Raw genomic sequence first — 23,516 nt, 5'->3', positions numbered from 1 at the left:
AGTTCATTGTTTTTTTAATATTTTTTAAACACATATTTTATTGACACCCCATATGTCACATTAACCCGACAACTTAAAAAGGTTGGTCAATTTTAACTATTTTTTATTTCAACGCTAAGGATGAGACGGATCTATATATGTAGGAGATCGAGTGGGTTGAAGTCCACCTAAAAAAGAAAAAAAAAAACATTTTTTTTATTGTAGAAATGTGACATCACCCCTCATTTTTTTAAAAATTTCAATATAATTTACTGTTTGTTTATCTAATTATTAAAAATTGATAAATTTTATATTTATCCATTTATTTTATCAAAAAAATTCTCATTATTCTTTTAAGCCTAATATAAATTTTTATCAAGTCCACCCAAACTCTAAATACTGGTTCCGTAGTTTAGATTCTTTTGTAAGAGAAATATTTGACATGGTAGTATGCGGATTTATTTCATATGTTCCGTTGATTCACATACCTGAAATGGTAATGGGGATATTGTCCCTTAGTTCGAGCTAAGAGAAGATATATGTTTCTTCTAATATTTTATTTGTTTGGTTTTATTTTATTTTTATTAATCTAGGTCAAGTTTAAAAAATTGATAAAATAAATATTCTTGGTCAGGTTTGAACCCTTAACCATATATAATTTAAGATTGTATGTTAAACTACTAAACTATATCATTTTACATTTAAAATTGCAATAGGTTTTAGAAAATACCTAAATATTTTTAATAAGTGGGCTGCCCTAACCCGAAGGCTTGCCGGACTTACCTAGGGTCAACCCTGAGTGATATACATGCTATTTATTAATTGATGGAATATATATGCATACGGAATTTGTAAAGATGTGGTGGTTAATCTCCACCTTCTGCTCTATCATTCGAGGATCAATGTATATGAAACCTCTTCTGAAAATTATTGATATGTCTTGGTTGGCTGTGAAACCGTGTGACATTGGAAAGCATTATTCAACTTGAGAGAAACCTAGAGAATAATCGAGATCATTGAATAATGTGAATTGTTTGATAACGTGAATATGGAGTTTGGGAAAAAAAAAAAAAATTCAATTTATTTTAAAATTATATATATTTTTAAAGGGATCGGATGACTATATATTCACAATCTCATCATATTACATGAAATAAAACTTAAGATGCCGGTAATTGTAATTCTTGTACTTTGACTTTTGCACTTTTTTTTAGTTTTTTATTCTTCTTATTATTAATTAATTTACTTATTTTAAATTATTGATCTATATTAAAATATTATAAAAAAATAGTTTAAGCATAACAAATTTATATAAGAAAATAAAAAATAAATAAAATAAAAGTTACAATAAAATAAAAATGTAAATACGTTGCTCAATACTCTATACAGAGACCGATCTAGGTAGGGGTTCGGGTGGGCTGAATTCCACAAAAAAAAAACTATTTTTTTTTTTTACGGTTAAAATATTACATTATCCTTAATTTTTTAAAAATTTTAATAAAATTAACTATATTGTTTATTTAATTATTAAAAAATGATAAAACTTACCTTTATTTACTCGTTTTATCCAAAAAAAAAAAAAAATCGTTATTTATTTAAGCCCACCATAAATATTTTTTAAGCCCACCCCATCATCGAATCTTGAGTCCGTCCCCGACTGTATAGGGCTCGTAAATTCTCGAGAAGAATTAACTCTGCAACCAACCGACTCTATCGACTATTCAAAACGAATATTAAATTACATTATAATGAACCGGTAGTCTTGAATTTCAGGATTTATTCGAAATATTCAATAACTTGATTTTGAATAATGAGGGTGATGTTTTATTGGTTATTAACATCTTAAATTAAAATAGAATTTATGATGGTAGAGATGTTATTCTAACACGCTTCCTAAACAAAATAAAGTAAAAAAAAATAAAAGTTGAGATTAAAAAATTGCAGAAAAGTTGGAATTTGGCTGCACTGCACGTTTCACTCGTAATGTCTATATATTAGATTTCTTCTATTTGTTGAAATATCAATCAATCTTCTAATTCCCTTGGAAATAACCGGCGACCGGTCTTCAAATGGCTTTCACGAAATCAGTACTTTTGATATTGCTCGGAGCAATGTTGTTTGGTTTCGCGATTGCCCAAAATGATTCATCAATATCCTCTACAAAATGGGCCCCGACACCTTCTCCGGCGTGGGAGTCGACTCCCACGCCGCGAACTCCGGCTCCGGAGCCGCCTTCAAATAAAGCTCCGCCACCCACCAAATTAGTTCCTTCTCCCGCTCCGGCATCATCGCTATCTCCTGCACCTGCACCGGCGGCGCCGAAACAGAATGGCGCAGCCGCATTTAACCAACTCGGTTTCGGCGTCGCAGGTGCGTTGGTAGTAGTTGGTTTGTTCGCCTAGATTCAACACCGGTTGAGCATGCATGGATCGCTTGCTCATTCATTATTTAATTTTAACTTTTTGTCAAAAATATGTTCGTGACTATTTATGTTTTCTATCATTTGTTTCTGCGTGTTCATTTTATTATTACATGTTTCTAAATTTAATGTTTTCTTTCTCTTGGGAATAATAATATATTTTCTTAATATTGTTCTTACAAATTGACAAAAATATGTATAATATTTATTAAAATATCAAAAATAATAATGATAAAATGGGCAAATGAAATCCAATAAGAGGTTTCTCTTGACTAAAAACAACTTGGTTAAATTATATATGGATACTTTCACTTAATAATTTTATTTTAAATAAAGATTGTTTTTAATTATAATATATCTATTATTTTATATATAATAAAATTTATTTAGATGCCAAATAAATACGAAATAAACTAAATAATTATTTGCATTTAGTTTAATATTAAAATTAATTATTTAGTTTATTTAGTATTTATATATATATAGTTTATTCAGTATTTATTATAAATAAATTGTATTATATATATAATAATAATAATAAATATATACTTATATTTGATACATCTAATCAAGTTTATAGATAAATATGATTTTTTTCGCATTTCATTCAACACAAATATTATTATAACAACATGAAAGATCCGAAGAGATATATGAACTCATTATCATTTTTAGTTCATATATCTCTTCGGATCTTTCACATTTTTAGGATTTTTATTGTGCTACAGACTAGTCTAGTCTGGGTGTTCCTGGCTAAATGCATTCATCCGTTTTTATATTAAAAGAGTGGAGAGAGAAAATAGAAAATTAAATATTAAAATAAAATGGTATATACCTTAATTTTTTAAGGTTTAAAATTTAGGGTTTAATATTTAGAATTTAAGATTTAGAGTTTAAAATTTAAAATTTAGGTTTTATTTCATATATATAATTTTTTATTTATCTTATTTATCAAAATTACTTTGTTTTTGATAAATGAAATAGCAAGAGACAGTAGATCCTGTGGATGATTCATCAATTTTTATATAGAAAGGGATTAAAGGGAATTTCAATAAAAAAATATTTATATAATTTAGAGTATGTCTCCGCCATTAAAAAATATATTATAATAAAGCATATTAAATATTAAGTGACCCATAGCTATAGTTTTTATAATTTATTCATAATTAAAAAATATAGCTTTTAATTCTTAATTTGAAATTTTTAAATTCATTATCAATATACCTATAATATATAAGGCTGAACTGAAAGCTTAATAAAATATAGATTTGATACAATTTAAAATAAAATTTCCTAATCTTCCAAACTCTAGATTGAAATTATTTATTATTTAGTAAGATTTTGAATTAAATTTATTCTCTCCAAGTTTATATATATATATATTGTTTTCTATCAGTCATTTTATTAATATATGTAATGTTATATTCATTTGTGATTTGTTTTTATACTTTCATGTTTACGATAATAAATTTTTTAATATCTAATATATATAGATTTAGAATCTTGAAATTTAATAATTTTTTAATGTCAAATTATGAGAGAAAAAAATCAAAAAAATACAATCATTTCGGATTAGAATTTATAATCTCTTTCAAAATTTAAAAAAATTAAGTTTGATGAAACTATCATTGAACGAGATCCTAAATTGTGTATTTTTATGTGTCGACATCGATTAACATAATAAAATTAGACGAACTTACATTAAAATATGACCTATTCAACCTATATTGTCGAAGTATTCGAGAATTAAATCTGAAAAACAACCACATCAATTTCAATACTCAACTTTTATAATTTATTATATTGGTTTTTGTGTGAAAAATTATTCAATTTTTATTATTGTATTATATTGGTTTTTGTATAAAATACTTTTAACCCGGGTAGATTTTATATTTTGGCTCCGCCCTTGGATCTGAGATCGATAATATTAAATTTTATGTTATGTTTGTTCGTTTGTGAACTTTTTTTATGTTTCATTATTGTTCTCAAATGATTAATCTCGCTGTGTTTGATGATAATGTGAATACTCGTGTTTTTGTATTAATTTATTATTATGCTTAAACAATTATCATTTATATCATATGCATATACCTTTAATTTTTTTTTATATATATACACATTTATTTTTGTCACTTGAATAGGATTTGAACATAACAAATAATAATAAAATTAAATATGGACTCATTGTAAATAGTTTTGATTAATAAAGTAAACATTTTGGGATTATTCTTGTTAATTTAAATCTTACTTTTAATATAATATATAAGTTAAATAAAAATAATAATAATGTTCGCCTAGTGCACCCTAAACTTCGTGCCAACCCTAAGTTTAATCGAAATTTAACACCTTACAGGTAAAGACGGATCCAAGAATTGAAGTTGAATGAAATAGGTAGATTAATGTATGTTTTTTTTTCCTATTTTTAAGAATTAGAAAAATAAATAGTGAACTAAATTTTAAAATAAAAATTAAGGGGGTATGTCACATTTCTAAAAAAAAATCAATTTCGAGGTGGACTTAGCCTACTTCTGCTCTAACATAGATATACCCCTACTTAGGTGTGGATTTGTATGATATACCATAATTTTATCCATACCTTATACAATATTGAAAGTTTCGGTATGGGAAAACACTATTAAAAAATGACTTAATAGTGACGTAATTTAGCGACAAAAATAATAGATAGATTAACTATTTATTAATAGTTGCAGTTATTATTTCTGTAGTGTTGAGGTGTTTCTTATCATTGTGTGCAAGTTTTATCTTCTGGGTAAGTAAACGGGTAAGGGTTTTCTGTTATGAAAACGGGTTAGGATATAAATACATTTTTTGGGTGTTTTTCTCTTAACACAATGTCAAAATAAAGAAGAAATTGTATTAGAATTATATCGAATTACAGAAGTTATGTCTATTATATAAACATATTACATTGAGCTTATAAGAAAACTAATATAATATTTATATTATCATAATTTATCATATTGTGATAATATCTTACAAATATATTATTTTATATTCTAACATCGCTCCTCAAACTCAAGATGAAAAATGTTTGAACAACTTGAGATTGAAGACAATCAAGATGTTGAAATGTATATGATGTATTCTTCAATCTTTAGAAACTCGTGCATGAGCTCCATCCAGTTACAGGATGTCTGTGTTGACTGATAAATTAGTGAAGACGTCGAATCCCATTGGCATTATATTCTGGGGTAAAACAACAACTAAATGAACTCCGAAGTTACTCGTGAGTCTTAAAATTTATCCATTGACGGGGATATCCATGTGTTGCATAAAATAAAACCAGCGAAGAGGTCGAATCCCATGAGCATAAAATGATTGACTGAAGCAACAACTAAAATCAAAATTCAGAGAATATGATTGTCGAAGAATATTAAAACATCAACCGAAATATCTAAAAGAAAAGACATTATTAAAATAAGAATAAAATATTAGACCCTCCATCAATGGTTAAGATAATCATTGATGAAGACAGCGGAAGATTATCACTTGATTGACTTAAAAACGATAACAAGGCTCTGATACCATGTCAGAATAAAGAAGAAATTGTATCAGAATTATATCGAATTAGATAAGTTATGTCTATTGTATAAACATTAGATTAATCTTATAAGGAAACTAATATAATATATAATATAATATTGATATTATCACAATATTCTTACAAATATATTATTTTATATTATAACATACAGTAAGATTGAAAGAGAGTGAGCAGATCTAGATTTTTTGGTTTCTTCTTTGTTCTTTGGCTGATCCAGAGAGAGAGAGATTGGGAGAGGTTTTGATTGTAGAGTATTTTAATCACTCATAGTGTAATCACTTTTTTCATTTGAGAGTAGGGTATGTAAGTTTCTATTATTGACATTTTTTTGATTTAGTAAAACTTATCCCTCTCGTGAACGTAGTCAATTTTGACCGAATCACGTATATTGTGTCGCTATTATTTTGTGTTATTTCAGTTTTAGTAAAAATATATTGTTCGTCATAGACAATTTGGAAACTGATTTGTTAATGTTTGATTTCTAAGAAGATCCGTGGTTTTTCTGTTGCAAAAACTAACAGTGGTATCAGAGCAGTATTGATTGGTTATTTGTTTTAACATTGAAGCAGAGTGCTCTGCTAGTTACTTGACGAAATTCAAAGAGGAAATCAACTGATTTCTTTGATGGATTACGACGGTAATAATGGAGAAATCTAGACCTGATATGGTGAGTCTGAATGGTACAAATTGCCGACAATGAAAACTAGTAATTAGTAATCTGTTAGTTTCAAATGATTTGAATAAAGCAATTGAAAATGAGGGTATTTTTACTTTTTTTCATGTGCCTACCAGGTGGGGGTCGTTGTCCCCAACGTCGTTTTCCCTATTATTATTCATTAAAATATTATAAGAATTGTTTAAACCTAACAAATTTGATACGAGAAAATAAAAATAAATAAAATAAAAATACAAAAATGTTACTCAATATTTTATGAAGCTCGTAAGTTCTCATAAAGAATTAACTCTACAACTGTCTTCATCGAATATCTAGAACGAACATTAGATTAAGTCATAATGATACATAATGATAGAACACCATCTTAAATTAAAATAGAATTTATGATATGAGTATCATTCTAGCTAGCTCCCTAAAAACAAATAATGAAATAAATAAAAGTTGAGATTAAAAAAATGCAGAAAACTTGGTATTTGGCTGCACGTTTCACTTGTTATTGTCTATATATTAGATTTCCTCTATTTGTTGAAATATCAATCAATCTTCTTCCCTTGGAAATATCGGGCGACCGGTCTTCAAATGGCTTTCACGAAATCAGTACTTTTGGTATTGATCGGAGCAATGTTGTTTGGTTTCGCGATTGCCCAAAGTAATTTTACATTATCGGATGGCCCTCTAAAATGGGCTCCCCCTCCGGCATCGTCGCTTTCCCCTGCACCGACGCCGAAACAGAGTGACGCAGTCGCCTTTAACAAACTCGGTTTCGGCGTCACAGGTGCATTGGTAGTAGTTGGTTTGTTCGCCTAGATTCAGCACCGGTTGAGCATGGATCGCCTGCTTATTCATTATTTAATTTTAATTCTTGTCAAAATATGTTCGTGATTATTTATGTTTTCTATCATTTGTTTCTGCGTGTTCATTTTATTATTACATGTTTCTAAATTTAATGTTTTCTTTCTCTTGGGAATAATACTATATTTTCTTAATACTGTTCTTACAAATTGACAAAAATATGTATATATATTTATTAAAATATCAAAAAATAACAATAATAATAAAATGGTCAAATGAAATCAAATACGCGGATTCTTTTGACTAAACACAACTTGGTTAAATTATATATTAATACTTTCACTTAATAGTTTTATGTAACATACTAAAATAATTTTAAATAAATATTGTTTTTAATTTTATTATATCTATTATTTTATATATAATACAATTTATTTAGATGCCAAATAAATAAGAATAAACTAAATAATTATTTACATTTAGTTTAATATTAAAATTAATTATTCAGTATTTAGTTTAATATTAAAATTAATTATTTAGTATTTATTAAGTTTATTCAGAATATATAATAATATATATATTATAATTTAAAAAATAAATAAAATATTTGTTTAAACTATTTTATTCCAAATTATTATTATTATTATTAATTTTAATAATTATAAATATTATATATATATAAATTAAATTTCTTAATATGGTTGTAAAAAATTAAAATAAAATCATAATTTAAAAATATTTTATTATATAAAATAAAATCATTAAGGAAAATATATAATTTAAACAAGTTCTTTTAAAAAAAAAAAAGTTATGTCGTTTATGTTATTTTAATAAATGTAACTATTTATAGGTATAAATGAAATATTTATGATATGAGATATGATACATATTAGCTCCTTTATATAACACCTTCATACAATACCTATCTGATTTGGTAAGAGTGAGAAAAATATTTTCTCTTTTTTACAAAAACAGTTAGATGTGGTATAAAGGTGTTGTATGTATTATTTCTCCGATATATATACTTATATTTATATATATAACAGTTTATAATCAAATAATCATTATTATTATTATGACAAAATAAAAGATCTCTTATGAAAAACCAACGGAGACGATTGATGAATTATTTTGAAAAACTCTGAGATCGTTAATGTTATGTTTGTTCGTTAGTGAACCTTTTTTTGTTTACTTTTAATAATTGTTTTCAGGTGATTAATCTCGTTGTGTATTTTAATCGTTATGTTTAAACAACTATCATTTATATTATATTACATATATCTTTTTCTTTTGTCACTTGAATAAAATTTGAACGTAACAAATAATAATAAAATTAAATATGGACTCGTTGTAAATATTTTGATTAATAAAGTAAACATTTTGAGATTACTCTTGTTAATTTAATTTACTTTTATAATATAATATATAAGTTAAATAAAAATAATAACAATTCTTTAATCTAGTACACCCTAAACTTCGGTAGAACCCTGGTTATACTCTTTAAAAAATTTAAAATCTTCAAGTTTTTAAGAGTTTAATCGAAATTTAACATCTTAGAAATAAGGACAGATCCAATAATTGAAGTTGAGGTTGGGTTGAAAAGAATTTAGGTTAGGCTAGAAATATTTTAGTAAATTATAAATGAAATTGGTGGAATTAACCTATGTTTTTTATTCTATTTTTGAGAATTAAAAATATAAATAGTAAACTAAATTAAAAAAGAAAAAAAAAAATTAAGGGGATTATGTCAAATTTTTACTATAAAAAATAATTTCGGGTGGGTTAGCTTAAGCCCACCTTCAACTCTAACTTAGATACACTAAGTGTGGATGTGTATAGTATACCATAATTTGTATCCATACTTATACAATATAGAAAGTTTCATCAATAGCTGCAATTATTGTACATGTAGTTGTGAGTTTCATTTTGCCATTTCTCTATATTAGTCTTATTTGGTGTAAGAAACTGCGATTTTACTTCGCTTCACGATTTTACTTCGCTTCACGTTTATACATATATTTATGTCACATTCTATAAATTGCATATTCTCTGTCTTACTGAAAATCAACCAAGAAACCACTCTCATGTTCTCATCGCATTTTTAGGTTTACAGTGGTTAATTTATGCATATCAATCAAACACTACACTCTATGCATGATTTTGTAGAGTTCATTGTTTGGAATCTGAGAGAAAGATTAATGTGAATACTCAGTTGAAGAACAAGAATATTACTAGACGTGAGTCTCTATCCCCTTTTCGTTTCATTTCATCCATCAATGCTTAACCTATAGTTAGCTTGATATATAATTTTGATAATGCAATATTTAAATTCAGTATTAGAAAATTTTATTTTATATAATTTGAACAATTTTATAGGTAAATTGATTTAGTAAAAAAAATAGTAATTTATGTACATTTGGCGACGTTAATTTATTTAAGTAATAACCTTTTTAGTAGCTATATTTTAGCAATAAAAGGTGTCGTGAAGTGGTTTTCTTTTATGCTCTATAGAATTGTCAGTAACGATGGGTCTATTTACTGTGGCTATTGATTTTTATTGAGGGTAAATTAATTAATAGTGACGGTACACCGTTGTTATTGTGATATTTATAATAGTGAAATTCATACATTTATCGTACCGTACAATATCAATATTATACCGTTGACATAGAAACATATGCACTACATCAGTTTTTAAATTAGTATTAGCGACGGGAAATTACGCCGTTATTTTCCATATTACTGTCGCTAAAGGTCTATAACCACAGTAAATATGTCCGTTGCCAATCGTCGCTACGAGTTACCTATCTAAAATATAGCTACAGGAATGAGTATCGTGTTAAACTAGTGGCTACATTAATACATTATTCTGACTAAAGGAATGGCTACAAAATAAATTACATGCATTACTAATTTGTTTTTACCTCATCTATTAATAACATGAATAAGAATGTATAGAATAGTTTTATATTACCAAAAATAAATCATAATAATTTTACAAATATTATAAATTGAATACAAAGATATAAGTGTAAACCCTTAAAACATGTATTGGATAATAGTAAGTTTGAATCCTATTAAGATGTTTTGGATAAAGCTCCAATGCATATACACTTTGATCGTCTTTGCTTTGATGCCTAAATTAGTTGAGCATTAAGAGTATCAACTTCCTACTTGTACACTTAAGGAGAGTTTTCATAAGTCTGGTCTTTAGTTATTAGAATCTCGATAATTAATATCAACATTTCTACATTCGTTTTCAACACCCATCAACTACACTTAATAAAAATATTTTAAAATGAATAAGAATCAGTTGCTTTAACCTACCTTAACTTGCGAATAACAATTCCCAAAGTTAATAAACTACCGTTTATGTGACAGTTTTTCCTTCGACTTATTCCCAACGGATAGAGCATGAGATGCTCGTTTTGTTTCGAGCTAAATCAACAAAATTCTACCAGTAAATATAATTTCATTCACAATAAATAAGAAAACAAATCGAGAAAATAAATATAAAAAGTGTTCATACCACACAAGCTACATGTGTTATGGACTTGTCTTTGCCTATAAATTAAAAAAAGTTTTCCACTAGAATTCCTTTCTAAAGAATAAAAAAAAGAACTTATTAGAAATGCAAATTAAAAGCAAGAAATATTATTATCACACATATGAGAATCAATAGACCTCAATGAGTTTGTCGAATGGTTTGTCGAGTGTGATGTCAGAATTAAGATTAGTGGTTGAGTTTGACGAAAGATAAGAAATGTGTCATCAATTGAGGTCTACTAAGATTAGTGGGTGGTTCCCCGATGGAATAAAAAAGATATATGAAAAAGTGTGAGTCAAAAGATGATGGTCAATTGAGGGATTAAGTAGTGTGCCGAGGGGATAAAATATATGTTAACATTAAGTTTAAGATTAAACTTAATTTTTACCAACTAAACTAATTTTAAATTAATTAAATTTGAATAATATTAATTTTATCTAAAATATTTATAAATAAATAATATTTTAAATATATTTTTATCCGTGCAAATGTTAGTTCAAATAAAATCAGACTTAGAAATGTCTAAGTATGCATACTATGTTATGCCAATTAAATGTGCAAGTCTTTTTACTGCTTGTTTATCCATATACAAAATTAATGGATGAATAAAAAATAAAGATTTATATAACCTTGAAAGTTGTGTAAAATGAAAGTTAGTCTTATAATTAATTCCGGTGACTACTGAAAGAACAACAATGTTGTTTGATCCTTTTAGTTGTATACCAACTATGTTGACTTGTTGTATATCAGTAACATTGTCATCTATTGACACCTTCTTGATAACAATTTTTATTTACTTGACTATGCTCCTATGTACAATTCTACAATAAAATTTAGCATAGAAAATCATTCAACAAAAGTAAAACTACGGGACACTTAATTAGGCCGCTTAAACTATATACAATAATACCCTTTATAATGAGTTACAAAATATTTTTACAAATTAAAGTTTACAATATAATTATCTAAACCTTAAAGAAAAACATTATCATCAAAGATAACACATACATATAGAATGTATCTTCACCAATGGTGAAAATATCTAAACCTAAGTATCTAAGGAGAGAAAAGAAAATAGTTGAAGAAAAATAGTTTTTATTCCTAACGTCTGCTTTCGTCTTCCTCACTTTGTCTTGTTTTCCTTGTTTACTTTTTCAAAATCTGATATCTATAGAAAATTGAGGACATCCAAGACGAATATTCATCGTCTATTTCATCAAAAATAAGATATCGAACGAAAACCGAGAAGTCCCAAGACGAAATTTCATCGTCTATTTCATAACAAATAATTAGGTATCTATCGACATCTCTTTACTCAAGCTCAAGATCTAGAAAAACAATTGTCACCCATTTTTCTTGAACTTTGCACACTCAACGAACTTGAACTACATATTTCTCCTTGAACAAATTAACTTACAATCTACTAGTTTTTGAATAATGTCAAAACAACTAGCAATTCAAGAATATCCATTCAAGATTTTCTAATTATCTTCAATTATTTTCACCATGTTTTAAATGATTTTTCATGGTTTCTTCGAAAGAAATTGCGAATGTCCTTCCATTTGAATTGATTGAGCCCATTTTTCATGACTAAGAATCACATTCAAAGTCTCATTCATCTTTTGCATTAGATGACAATTCAATGATCTTATTCGCCTTCGAATTGACAAAACCTCTCATCTAACCCATTTTTTATGACTAGAAATCTTATTCAAGGTCTCAGTTATTTACTCAATAAGATGACCAATCAGTCATCCCATTAATTTAAACTATGATCCACAAGATAGAACAAAAGATATTGTAGCCAAATCATCACTCTTAAATTGAATGAGTCTCTCATCTAGCCATTTTTCATGATTAGGAATCCCAGTCAAAGTCTTATTTGTCTTCTCATATTATAAGATAATGCAATAATTTTTTCTTGGTTCGTTTGAAATTTACTCTCAAAATATTTCCACCTAAACTTATAATTGTCTTTCACTAGTCTTCTTTATATTGGTATTTCATTCATATTGTGTGTCAACTAACAATTTTTTAATTCTTCATCACATGTTAACTCAATTCAATCTTGTAATTTTGTTCGAAGGATTTCTTGTCAACATGTCGACAATGTTGTCATCGGTAAACAACTTGTTGATGACATATCTCCACCTCGAGTTGTGATTTCTTTGAATCACTACTTGAACATTGCATTGAGATGATGTCTCCATTGTGTCTTCATCCAATCTTTATTTTCAGATCCATTGTGTCTCCATTCAATCCTTATTTTAAATGATGTCTTCATCTGTGTGCTTCAGTTTTGTCAAACTTCACATCTCGACTTAGCATAATATTATATCCACCTTCTTCCAACCAAACTCTATACCCTTTGACATTATCTGAAAATCTAGTAAAGAGTTATTTATTTTCCCTTGGTTCTAGCTTCCATTCATTCATATTCACATTCACATATGCAATACGGTCAAAAAAAATTGGATGAGCATGTGAATTAGATGAACTAATCCATACTTCAATTGGTGTCTTTAAACTAAGAGCAAGAGCTTCAATTGATCAAGTAGTTAACTTAAAACATTATTTTTCCATCATCTTGTAGAGACACGTCTCCTTAACCGAGAAGTGTCTTGCAATTTCGGTAGCCTTGCCCAATTCTTTGAATTCCAAGTTCACATACTCATAACCATTGTAAGTCATCATCTTCTTATTCTTATTTTTATTCTTATTTTTATTCTTATTCCTCTTACTCATTTGATTCTCCACTAAAGTCTTCCAATATTTAAACTTTTTTTGAATTGCTCAACTCTAGTGTTTCATTGACATAACCTCCTCAAAAGGTCATTAATGAATATAATGAAATACCTTGCATCAGTACCATTAATTAAAATTCTTGCACCAAAACTTCTTTTTACTCAATTCTTGTAAGCTTTTGAGGTCAAACCTCAAATGTCAAAACCTTGATGTATATTGATTAATCTTGGAGATAATAGTTAAACACACTTTTAAGTTACTTTATAGAGAATACAAATTATTTTTATTTACTCCTTCCATAACATTTCTAGTATTATTCTTTATATTTAGACAGTCTCTTTTGTCATTCCTCTTAACACTAGAAGTACTTCACATTTTCTTAGCGTTCAACATATACTTATAACTTTCACTGTATTTATACTTTCTTTTTTATGTTTTTGTTACCTCTTGCAAATATGTTTTTTCCATTGTCTTCTTGTTTATAATATGCCTTCTTGGTTTGTTTTATGAACTAAAACACCTTGTACTTTTTCCATCTCAAACTTGATAGTCATTCATACCAACAAAAATTACAACTTGACAACTTTTGGAAACCTCCCTAGACCTTTTTAAGAAATAAAATGAATGGAAAAATTACAACTTGACAACTTTTGGAAACCTCCCTAGACCTTTTTAAGAAATAAAATGAATGGGGTGAGAGAGGCTCGAACTCAGGATAACTCAGAAATGCTATGAAACTTGCGCTAGCCAACTGTGCTACCACCCTCTGGATATGCCTAGAACTTAGAAATAACGTTTTAAGGATCTTCCAAGCTCTTAAGATTCCTCTACCTCCGAATAGTCTCGCTCTGATAACACTTGTTGTGTACTATTACTTCCTCAATTCATGGATAATATTACATCTTCGTAAATGTCATCCTCCTCCCCCGACATTAAAAAAAAAAATTAATGGTCTCAAGACTATTCTCCCTTCACAATCTATCTTTCTAAAAACATTAAAACATTGATCCATGCACTTAGTCTACCGAAAAATATTTAAAACCAATTTTTTTGTTGTTCCAAAACTAGAGTACTAAGGCAGTCTTGAGGTTAAGGCGCTAAGAATGTCTTTAAATTAAATTGGCCTAAATTTATTTTATTTATATTTCTCTTATTATATTTTTTCTTAAAAATATAAAAATACTAAAAAAAATGAAATAATTAATTCCCACAATATATAATCACATATTAAAGGGATACACATGTTTTAAAATTACTTATTAATAGAGAGACAATTATGGCATCATTATGTGCATATGAATGAAATAGTCAAAGTCATTCTCTAATAGTATTAATGGAACACCTATCCAAAATTTCATTATTTTTTATTTATTATTAAAATAGAAATTAAATGATAACTCTTAAAAGTAAAAATTCGATACTAATAAGTAATACCGTTAGACTTTTACTCTAAAAATGAATTATGTCAAGAGCTTATTAATTTCCTGCATCTGATCATATGGGGTGGGGCAGGGGTACAGTCCAATTTTGTTTGATGGTCTACAAAAACAACAAAATAAAGTAAAGTATTTCACTTTACTTGTATGATATGATTGAATGCTTATCCATTATTAGGGTACAAAAGAACAAATTCTAAACAGATTAAACCACACAAATTGAAATATCCATATCTTTTGGGTGAGGAGCCATGTCTTGTTTGTTTTGAGGCTTAGGAAATGATGTTTAATAACCTTAAGTTCTATATAAATCTTAAAAAAGGTGAGGCTCCCATCTTTGTACCTCACCGGCCAATAAGAAATTAAGTGTAGAAAGATGTCTAAGCTAAATGATGTTCACAACATTCATGTGATTGAATGTGTTAAGTCCTTAACACAATCAACTCAACTTAAATCCATCCCTTCCCATTACACATTCAAGGCAATATCACCAGTTCCTTCGGTTGAAACCACGATTCCAATAGTCGATTTTTCTTCGCTCATCTCGACTGATTCCCATCAACAATCTGAAGCTATTCGAGGTCTTGCTAAAGCTTGTCAAGATTGGGGCTTCTTCACGGTATATGTAGTACTTTCTCTTACGATACAATGTCTTTTCGTTTAAACTCAACTTTGTGTGGTTTAAAACATTATATTAATCGGTCAATTTAATTAAAAAGGTGATTAATCATGGGATCCCCGATAGCTTAATGAGTGCGATAATTGATGCCACGACTAAATTCTTCGATCTAACTGAGGAGGAGAAGAAGGAGTTCGAGTCTGAAAATGTATTGAACCCCATTAGGTATGGTACAAGTTTTAATCTAAAGGTGGACAAGGTACTATTTTGGAGAGACTACCTCAAAGTTATTGTTCATCCTCAATTTCACTTCCCAAGCAAACCCCAAGATTTCAGGTATATATATTTCTAAGTAAATAAACTTTTAGGATATTTATGGTTTGTGGTATAATACATAAAATAAATAAATTATCCGTATTTGATTTTGGGACAGTACATCCATTTAAATCATAATATCTTGGTGTGAAGCAAATATGAAAATTTTAATTTTTTTTAAGTAAGATTTTTGCTATTTGAACAAATTATAAAAATTTACCATATAAGTATTAATCTTTTTTTAGTTATGTTATTTGATTTCGGTTTATTAATGTAAGTTTTGGGTGTGACGTTTAACATATTACATAACTTAATTTGTATTCGAATATTTGATTTTTTATGATATTCTTAACTTTAAAATTGATCAACTAAAACGTATAATTCTTTTTAATGAAAAAAATACTTCTCTTCATGATCCATTAAAACATTCAAATACATTTTACTTCAAAATATTTTTAATAATACTATAAAATATTAATTATTGAGAATAAGTTGTTTATTTAATTTTTTTTTTAAAAACCCCAAAAAAATGAGTTTCACTTTACAAATTACTAATGTCACTACTTTCTACTTAGCTTAATTCAAGAAGTAAACCATAATTTATTTATTTTGTGTCAATAGTGACGTATAATTCAACCGTCGCTATTGCCCATCCATAGTATAATTAAACCAATGTAGGTGTTAGCTAAAATGTTTTCTCCAGTTTGCTTGCCCAGGAATATTGCAAGAGGACTCGTGAAATGACAAGGGAATTGATGAGGGCAATATCTATAAGCTTACAATTAGATCCCAACATCTTCGACTACTCCCTCAAATTGGAAAAAGAAATGTTTCAAATCTTCATTGGAAACCTCTACCCGCCCTGTCCTGAGCCCGAGATGGCGATGGGGCTACCGCCACACTCCGACCATGGCCTCCTCACTGTTCTCATTCAAAATCAAGTCGCCGGTCTCCAAATTCTTCACGATGGAAAGTGGGTCGGGGTAGGAGTTTCCCAACATCCCAACTCTTTCTTAGTTAACGTTGGTGATCACCTAGAGGTATTAACAATTTATTAATCAATATAAACCTACTAAAATAGTTCAAGTGACCAGAGTGATTTTTAAAAAAATCAACCGGGCTAGCTTATAGGATCATTTTTTTGTCTAATACAAAAGTTTCTATCATGTAATAGATCTTAAGCAATGGGAGATACAAGAGTATTGTTCATCGAGCGACGGTGAATAATGCAAGCACTCGAATATCGATTGCTATCGCCCACGGGCCATCTATCGATAGTGTGGTGAGTCCAATAGAGGAGTTAGTGATTGGTGACGAGGGTTCTTCGGAGTACATGTCAATGAGGTACGGGGACTATATAAAGCTCCAACAAGAGAACAAACTAGACCTTAAGACTTGTCTAGATCGTGTTCGTGTGCAAGCTTTCAATTAGCTAATATGCATTCATATTGTATATATTAATGTTAATGGATATGTATTATTAAGTCATTTGGAGGGTGAATTTAAAATGGTAGTATTAATTTTTGGTTAATAAAAATCTTAAGCTATTAATACCCTACAAGAAATGGTCCTTGACAAAGTTGGTTTGGAGTGGGGATGATTGTTTAAGACTGTAATGTGTAACACATGATTTTATTATTTCTTTTGAGTAGTTGGATTGTTTCTAGCTATATTGCATTTGTTGTTGATAATAATCGTTTCATTTGTAAAAAAAAAAAATTGAGTTGAGTTTTTTTATGCGCTAGAATTTGTGTTTCAAGTTGAGATTCACTCAATGACCTCTATTTTATACCGTACGCATGTCTTTATCCAAACTTTGTATGGTCGTGACTTGGAGGCGTAAGTAGGGTTAAGGAGGATTCTTGACGGAATATTGCTATTAGGATTTGGATCCTCAAATTTAACATTTTGAAACGATCTGTAAAAAACGCAAGAAGATACAAATTTATAGTAGTTTATTTTAGTCGCCACCAAATTTCACTATAAAGAATAAGAAATAATAAAGAGTTTTTACATTATATACTATATCTCTCTAGAATTCTGTATTACTTATGTAAATCCTTAATAATAACATATTTATAGGGTAAAAATTTAAGTAATAAAATCTAAATAGTTTTTGCCAGGTCCAAACTCAAATATAAATAAAATAAACTATAATTAACAATTATAAAGTTTATTATAAGTGTATCTACTCTAACTCAACAATATTGCAATGTCGAAGAAATGAATCTGGTAGTTCATTATAATCTTTTGTCCATCGTTCTAACTCACTTAAAAATGATAATTGGTACTAATTTTACTGTATATAAAAATTATGACAATATTTTATATTAATGATCTCGCGAACATATTTGCTTAGAGCATCGTGAAAATATTCGTTTTGGTTTAGAAGTTTGCTTATGAACTCATGAACAAAACTCTGTTTAATATTTATTAATAAATTAATATTTAATAAACTAAAATAAAAATATGTGACTCTCCACCTAAAGTGAAACCTTATTTTAGCTGGTAAACACACTCTTAACTACATATGAGTCCACTTCGAGCTCTAATATACAAGCTCGAAACTCGAACCGAACTTAAGTTAGCATGTAATCGTTCGGTGGTTCGGTTCGTTTACATCCTAGAAACACCAATTGAAAAACTTTTATATGAAAACATTGGATTGGATTGGATTGATAAATGTTTCACAAATAGAATGATGGGATGAATATAAAAAAGTAAAGACACGAAGTTTCGTGTTTAGGAATGAATGTTAGGATTATAACTTAATTTAAAGATCAAGATGTAACTTTTATATTTTAGAAAGTTAAAGGTCCGGTCTTTATAAAATTTGAGCTTCACTTTGTTCTTGTTCTTGTTCTTGTTTTTCTTTGTTAAGAAAACCAATCTCATTTCAACCTTCACAGTCAACTCGGCTGCAATGGCTGCCAGTGCTCGCTCCATCTTCATCTCACTTACTAGGTGCGTATCCATCTCTCTATCTCTCTATATTCAGGTTTGCGTGCAAATCTCTAACCTTCCTCTCTCTTTCCAGGAATAGTCGAAACCGAACAACAGGAGTATCTAGATCGTTGTCTTCGTCGAGTGCTTCTAGGGAAAACGAAATCGATTCTGTTGACTCACCAGATTCGTTGGTAGTCGCTGAAAATATCGAGAATGATGATCTCAAGAGTCAGATTATTAGGCTCAGGCTCCCTAAGCGTAGCGCCACCACCGTCCTTGAAAAATGGGTTTCTCAAGGCAAGCAGTTAACTGGCTCCGATCTTCGTGACATATCCAGAGAGCTTCGGAAATTCCAGCGCTACAAACATGCTCTCGAGGTCTAAACTCTTTCATTCTCTTTTTCTTTGATTGGATTGGATTGGATTGGATTGGATTAGAATTGAGTCATCTTTAATATTCTCGAATCTGCTGGTAAAAGGATTAGTGTAGGTGAAGAACAGTGGATTGATCTTATTAACCATTTACATGAAATCGCTCCACATTAGGTCTGTCTCAATAGTTTCTAAATAGTTTAGTGGAAAAAAACTTGTTTGCTGAGGGAATTTTTATTGTTGTATCATGTTATATGAAGCATTATCAAATGCTTGTCATTAGGTAATACATAACAAAGATGAATAAGTAGAATTCCCACTAATCATAGCCTCTAAACCCGTTGTAATGAGGGAGGATGTATGTTATGTCTCTCGACAATGTTGGCGGCACACCAAGGGTTTATACGGTGGGAAGAACAAATGCAGGTATGTACTCCATTAATTTGAGAGGGGAACTGGGATTATGTAGAAAAATCCCATGATAATGACCATTAACATGTGAATCTTGGATGTATTTGCACATGTTATTGGGCATATTATGAAACATAGATGAGATCATGTTTGGAAACAGAATTTAGTCACAGACGGATTCGGAACTTTATTGGTGGTTTCTCATATGCATCTGGATTTAGATCCAAATAATGAAGCTTTTCCAAATGGGCCCTGTTTTCTTCTCCATAATTGACACTATGATCCACGTAGGGAAGAGCTTTTGCCTAGCAGAGCTTGAAGTAGAAAATGAGTTCTAGTGGTAATTGAAATCCTAAATAACATAAAAGATTCTTGTTGTTCAGTTGATAAAACGTTTGTTTTCTAAGCAAAAAGTTATAAATTCAAGCCTTATCTGGTGCATCTTCTTTTACTCTTTTTTTCTCTCTAAATCAGTTGGTTTCTAAATCTTTTCACTATGCACGAAGTCATGCTGCTTATGCTACAATTATTGATCGCAAGTTGAATCTTTGCTCAAGTCCGATTTTGTCAATCTAGATCATGTCTGATAAGGTTTTTGAAGTGCGTATAAGTCTTATGGAATTCCCCAGTCCACCAAAAACCTAATCCATGACTCCCTAGGGTCAGGGTTTGGTATCTCACTATGAGATGGGTACAAACCTATTTCCAACTTAACTCTGGATTATATATTGGATAATGATATGCCATTTTACTTTGATAATTAACGTTTAGGTATGGTTCTTCTTTGAGTTGGTATTGAAAGTTCAACTATTCAGTTATATTTGCATGTTAGTATGGCAATATGATAATGTTCTTTGTACTTGATTTGTGTCTGTGTAGGATCCCATTGCTTATGTAATTAGTGTAACCAGAAGTGAAAGTGATTTGGATCTTGTTTGATGTAGGATTGATTTATTTTTGAAATAACCTGTATTTTGTTTTTTGGAAAAAACCTGAAAAAATGGATCATTTGGGTGACTAAAATATCATTTATATTTAATATTTGAAAGTGTTACAGAAAATAAAAGGGTATTTTAATCTTTTAGTTGATGATGGGAGAAAGGGTTATTTGGATTAAATTCAATTAACCTTCATCAAACAAGGCCTAGATGTACATGGTTGATGTTTCAGTGGCAACATATGCTTCAACATGTGTTTCTATTCATTTGACATGGAAGAGAAAGAAGCATTCAAATTACAGTTTCATTCTCTACTCAAAGGTTAAGAATTTGAATATAGAAAGTTAGTCCAAATTAGAGATGTCATTTGATATTATCTAAAAGAGTTGTTGGGTTCAATGTTCATAGCCTTCTCTTCCATCTCACTTCAATGGACAGAAAAAGGACTGCACCAAATTCTTACCAAAAAGTCAAATTTGACTTAATGAGTAATTAGTTGTTGGTTTGGTTATTGAGCCTGCAACTAAAATATTTCCCTCATTTTTAACAAAAATCAAATTAGACACAGCCTTTGAACCTTTAGAATTCCTGGGTTTTTTTCTTTAAATTGCATAAAACCTGCATGATCAGGGCAACCTATTTAGAAATGGGTGAGTTTTATAAGAATCACAATTAGATGTTGATATATGCAAGGATTTAATTTGAATTTAAGAAATGCTATGTTAATATACTGAGAGTTAAAAATACTTGCGGTTGAACATAGGTGTTTCCAAATAGGCTAGTACCTCGGACAATGTTGATGCATCTGATTCGTTTTCGAAGACTCTAAAAATATTTTACTCGTATAATTCATTCCAACGAATAAGTAATATCCATGTTTGCTTTTAAGAGCTTGTTTGAGGAATCATAGGTGTTTCCAAATAGGCTGATAATCGGGTTGTTTTATCTGCATTGTCCTATATGTCTTTGAATTATAGGTGAGAAAACAAGTTTAGGTAGTTTATATTTTATAATAAAAAAATATCAATAACAATTTTTTAGTATTTTAAGTGATAATTTGAATGATGATGGGATCCAAACCTTCATCAAACAAGGACTAGATGAGTAATCTTGGCCATTTGGAAAAACTGTCTGGATCCAGAACTAGATGAGAAATCGCTTGTAAATGTATTTGGTAACAACTTTTTTATGTCAAGTATCTCGTCTGGATAGGGATCTAGATCTAGATGAGATCACGTTTAGAAACAAAACTTAGTTAGACACAAATTCAAATTTTTATTGAAAATTATAAATTACAGATCCAGAAAGTGTTTTCAAATGGGATGCTCTTCGGTTCCATATATATATATACAACATAAACTCAAAGTGTTTGGTTTGATATGACTTTTTCAGATATCAGAGTGGATGATCGCTCACAAAGAATTCGAAGTATCAGACTCCGACTTTGCAACTCGCATAGATTTAATGACAAAGGTTTTTGGTATCGATTGTGCCGAGCGCTACTTCGAAAGTCTACCTCCCAATTCAAAAACAAGCGAGACCTACACAGCCCTCCTCCACGTTTACGCAAGTTCAAAACTCGTCGTACAGGCCGAGGATCTATTCGACAGAGCTCTGGAATCAAACGTGCCCTTAAACGCCATCACATTCAATGAGATGATGACTTTATACATGTCGGTTGGACAGGCGGAGAAGGTTCCATCAATTGTGGAAGAATTGAAGCTTCGAAAGGTTGAACCAGATCTATTCACTTATAATCTTTGGATAAGTTCTTGTGCTTCTACCATGAATATTAAAGAGGTGAGAACGATACTCAATGAAATGGTTCATTTCTACGGGTCGAAAGAAGATTGGGTTAGGTACATTGATTTAGTCAATGTTTACCTTAATATAGGAAACTTTGACAGTATTGGATCGTCGTCAAATTCTATGGTGGGAAGTGAAAAGGGAATTACACAAAGAGAATGGATAACTTATGATTTTCTTGTGATTCTGTTTGGGGGATTCGGAAACAAGGATAAGCTCGATCAGATTTGGAAATCGTTGAAGATGACTAAACAGAAAATGATTGGAAGGAACTACACTTGTATCATTTCGTCTTATTTGATTCTCGGGTATTTGAAAGAGGTTTCGGAGATAATTGATGAATGGAAACAATCGGGCGAAACACAGTTCGATATTCATGCGTGTAAAAGACTTTTGAAAGCTTTTGCGGATGTGGAGATGGTCGAAACTGCGAAAAATTTTCACCAGGTTTTAACTGATCAGGGATGTTATACAAATGAATTATAGATGTTATGATTTTGAGCAGTTGTAGCATGGTAAGAAGGGCCATTGTATCTGATGTGGCTCTTACTTTCTTCTTAACTTGATTTAACCTTTCAAGAGAATATAACTTTTTTGATGAATTTTCTTCTACAAATGTAATAAATTCAGACCCAAATCAATAGAAGGTAGTAATTAGTAATTTTCTAAACATTTTAAATAAGTCTTGTTTAAAAAAAACACTAAAAGTCTTGAATTCAATTAAGTCTTCTTGATCTCTTTTATTAGCAATGATGATTCTTGCATTACTATCAATTGGGTCCATTCTTAAACAACGCCCATCAATCTCTCTAAACAGTTCAGAATTCATAGATGATTATTCAGATCCAATCGGTTTCGATTTCTTTCCTTCAGTTCTCCGAGACTTGTCCGAACAAGGGATTGTTAAAGAAGGTGACAAAGCGCTTGTTATCAGCCCTGAAATTGACGATT

General features: G+C 29.4%; 3 protein-coding genes across 3 annotated transcripts; all 3 read left to right on the top strand.

Moving 5' to 3' along the window:
- The first annotated feature begins 2,048 nt into the window (after positions 1–2,048).
- On the top strand, positions 2,049–2,381 carry LOC124939004 (lysine-rich arabinogalactan protein 19-like). Its single transcript, XM_047479523.1, has one exon. It carries the CDS (start codon positions 2,049–2,051, stop codon positions 2,379–2,381), a length of 333 nt encoding a protein of 110 aa, XP_047335479.1.
- A 13,154-nt stretch (positions 2,382–15,535) lies between these two features.
- Positions 15,536–17,648, top strand: LOC124939003 (2-oxoglutarate-dependent dioxygenase 19-like). Its single transcript, XM_047479522.1, has 4 exons — positions 15,536–15,778; positions 15,879–16,114; positions 16,797–17,133; positions 17,268–17,648. Exons 1-4 carry the CDS (start codon positions 15,536–15,538, stop codon positions 17,523–17,525), a joined length of 1,074 nt encoding a protein of 357 aa, XP_047335478.1. The 3' UTR covers positions 17,526–17,648.
- Positions 17,649–18,937: 1,289 nt separating this feature from the next.
- Positions 18,938–23,053, top strand: LOC124940356 (pentatricopeptide repeat-containing protein At5g09450, mitochondrial). Its single transcript, XM_047480867.1, has 3 exons — positions 18,938–19,057; positions 19,131–19,416; positions 22,152–23,053. The coding sequence occupies exons 1-3, from the start codon at positions 19,017–19,019 to the stop codon at positions 23,049–23,051; spliced, it is 1,227 nt and encodes a 408-aa protein (XP_047336823.1). The 5' UTR covers positions 18,938–19,016; the 3' UTR covers positions 23,052–23,053.
- The last annotated feature ends 463 nt before the right edge of the window (positions 23,054–23,516 follow it).

The sequence above is a fragment of the Impatiens glandulifera genome, chromosome 5 (assembly GCF_907164915.1).
Source record: "Impatiens glandulifera chromosome 5, dImpGla2.1, whole genome shotgun sequence".
Lineage (NCBI taxonomy): Eukaryota > Viridiplantae > Streptophyta > Magnoliopsida > Ericales > Balsaminaceae > Impatiens > Impatiens glandulifera.
Note: the sequence above shows the minus strand (reverse complement) of the source record. Positions and strands in the feature narration are given on the sequence as shown.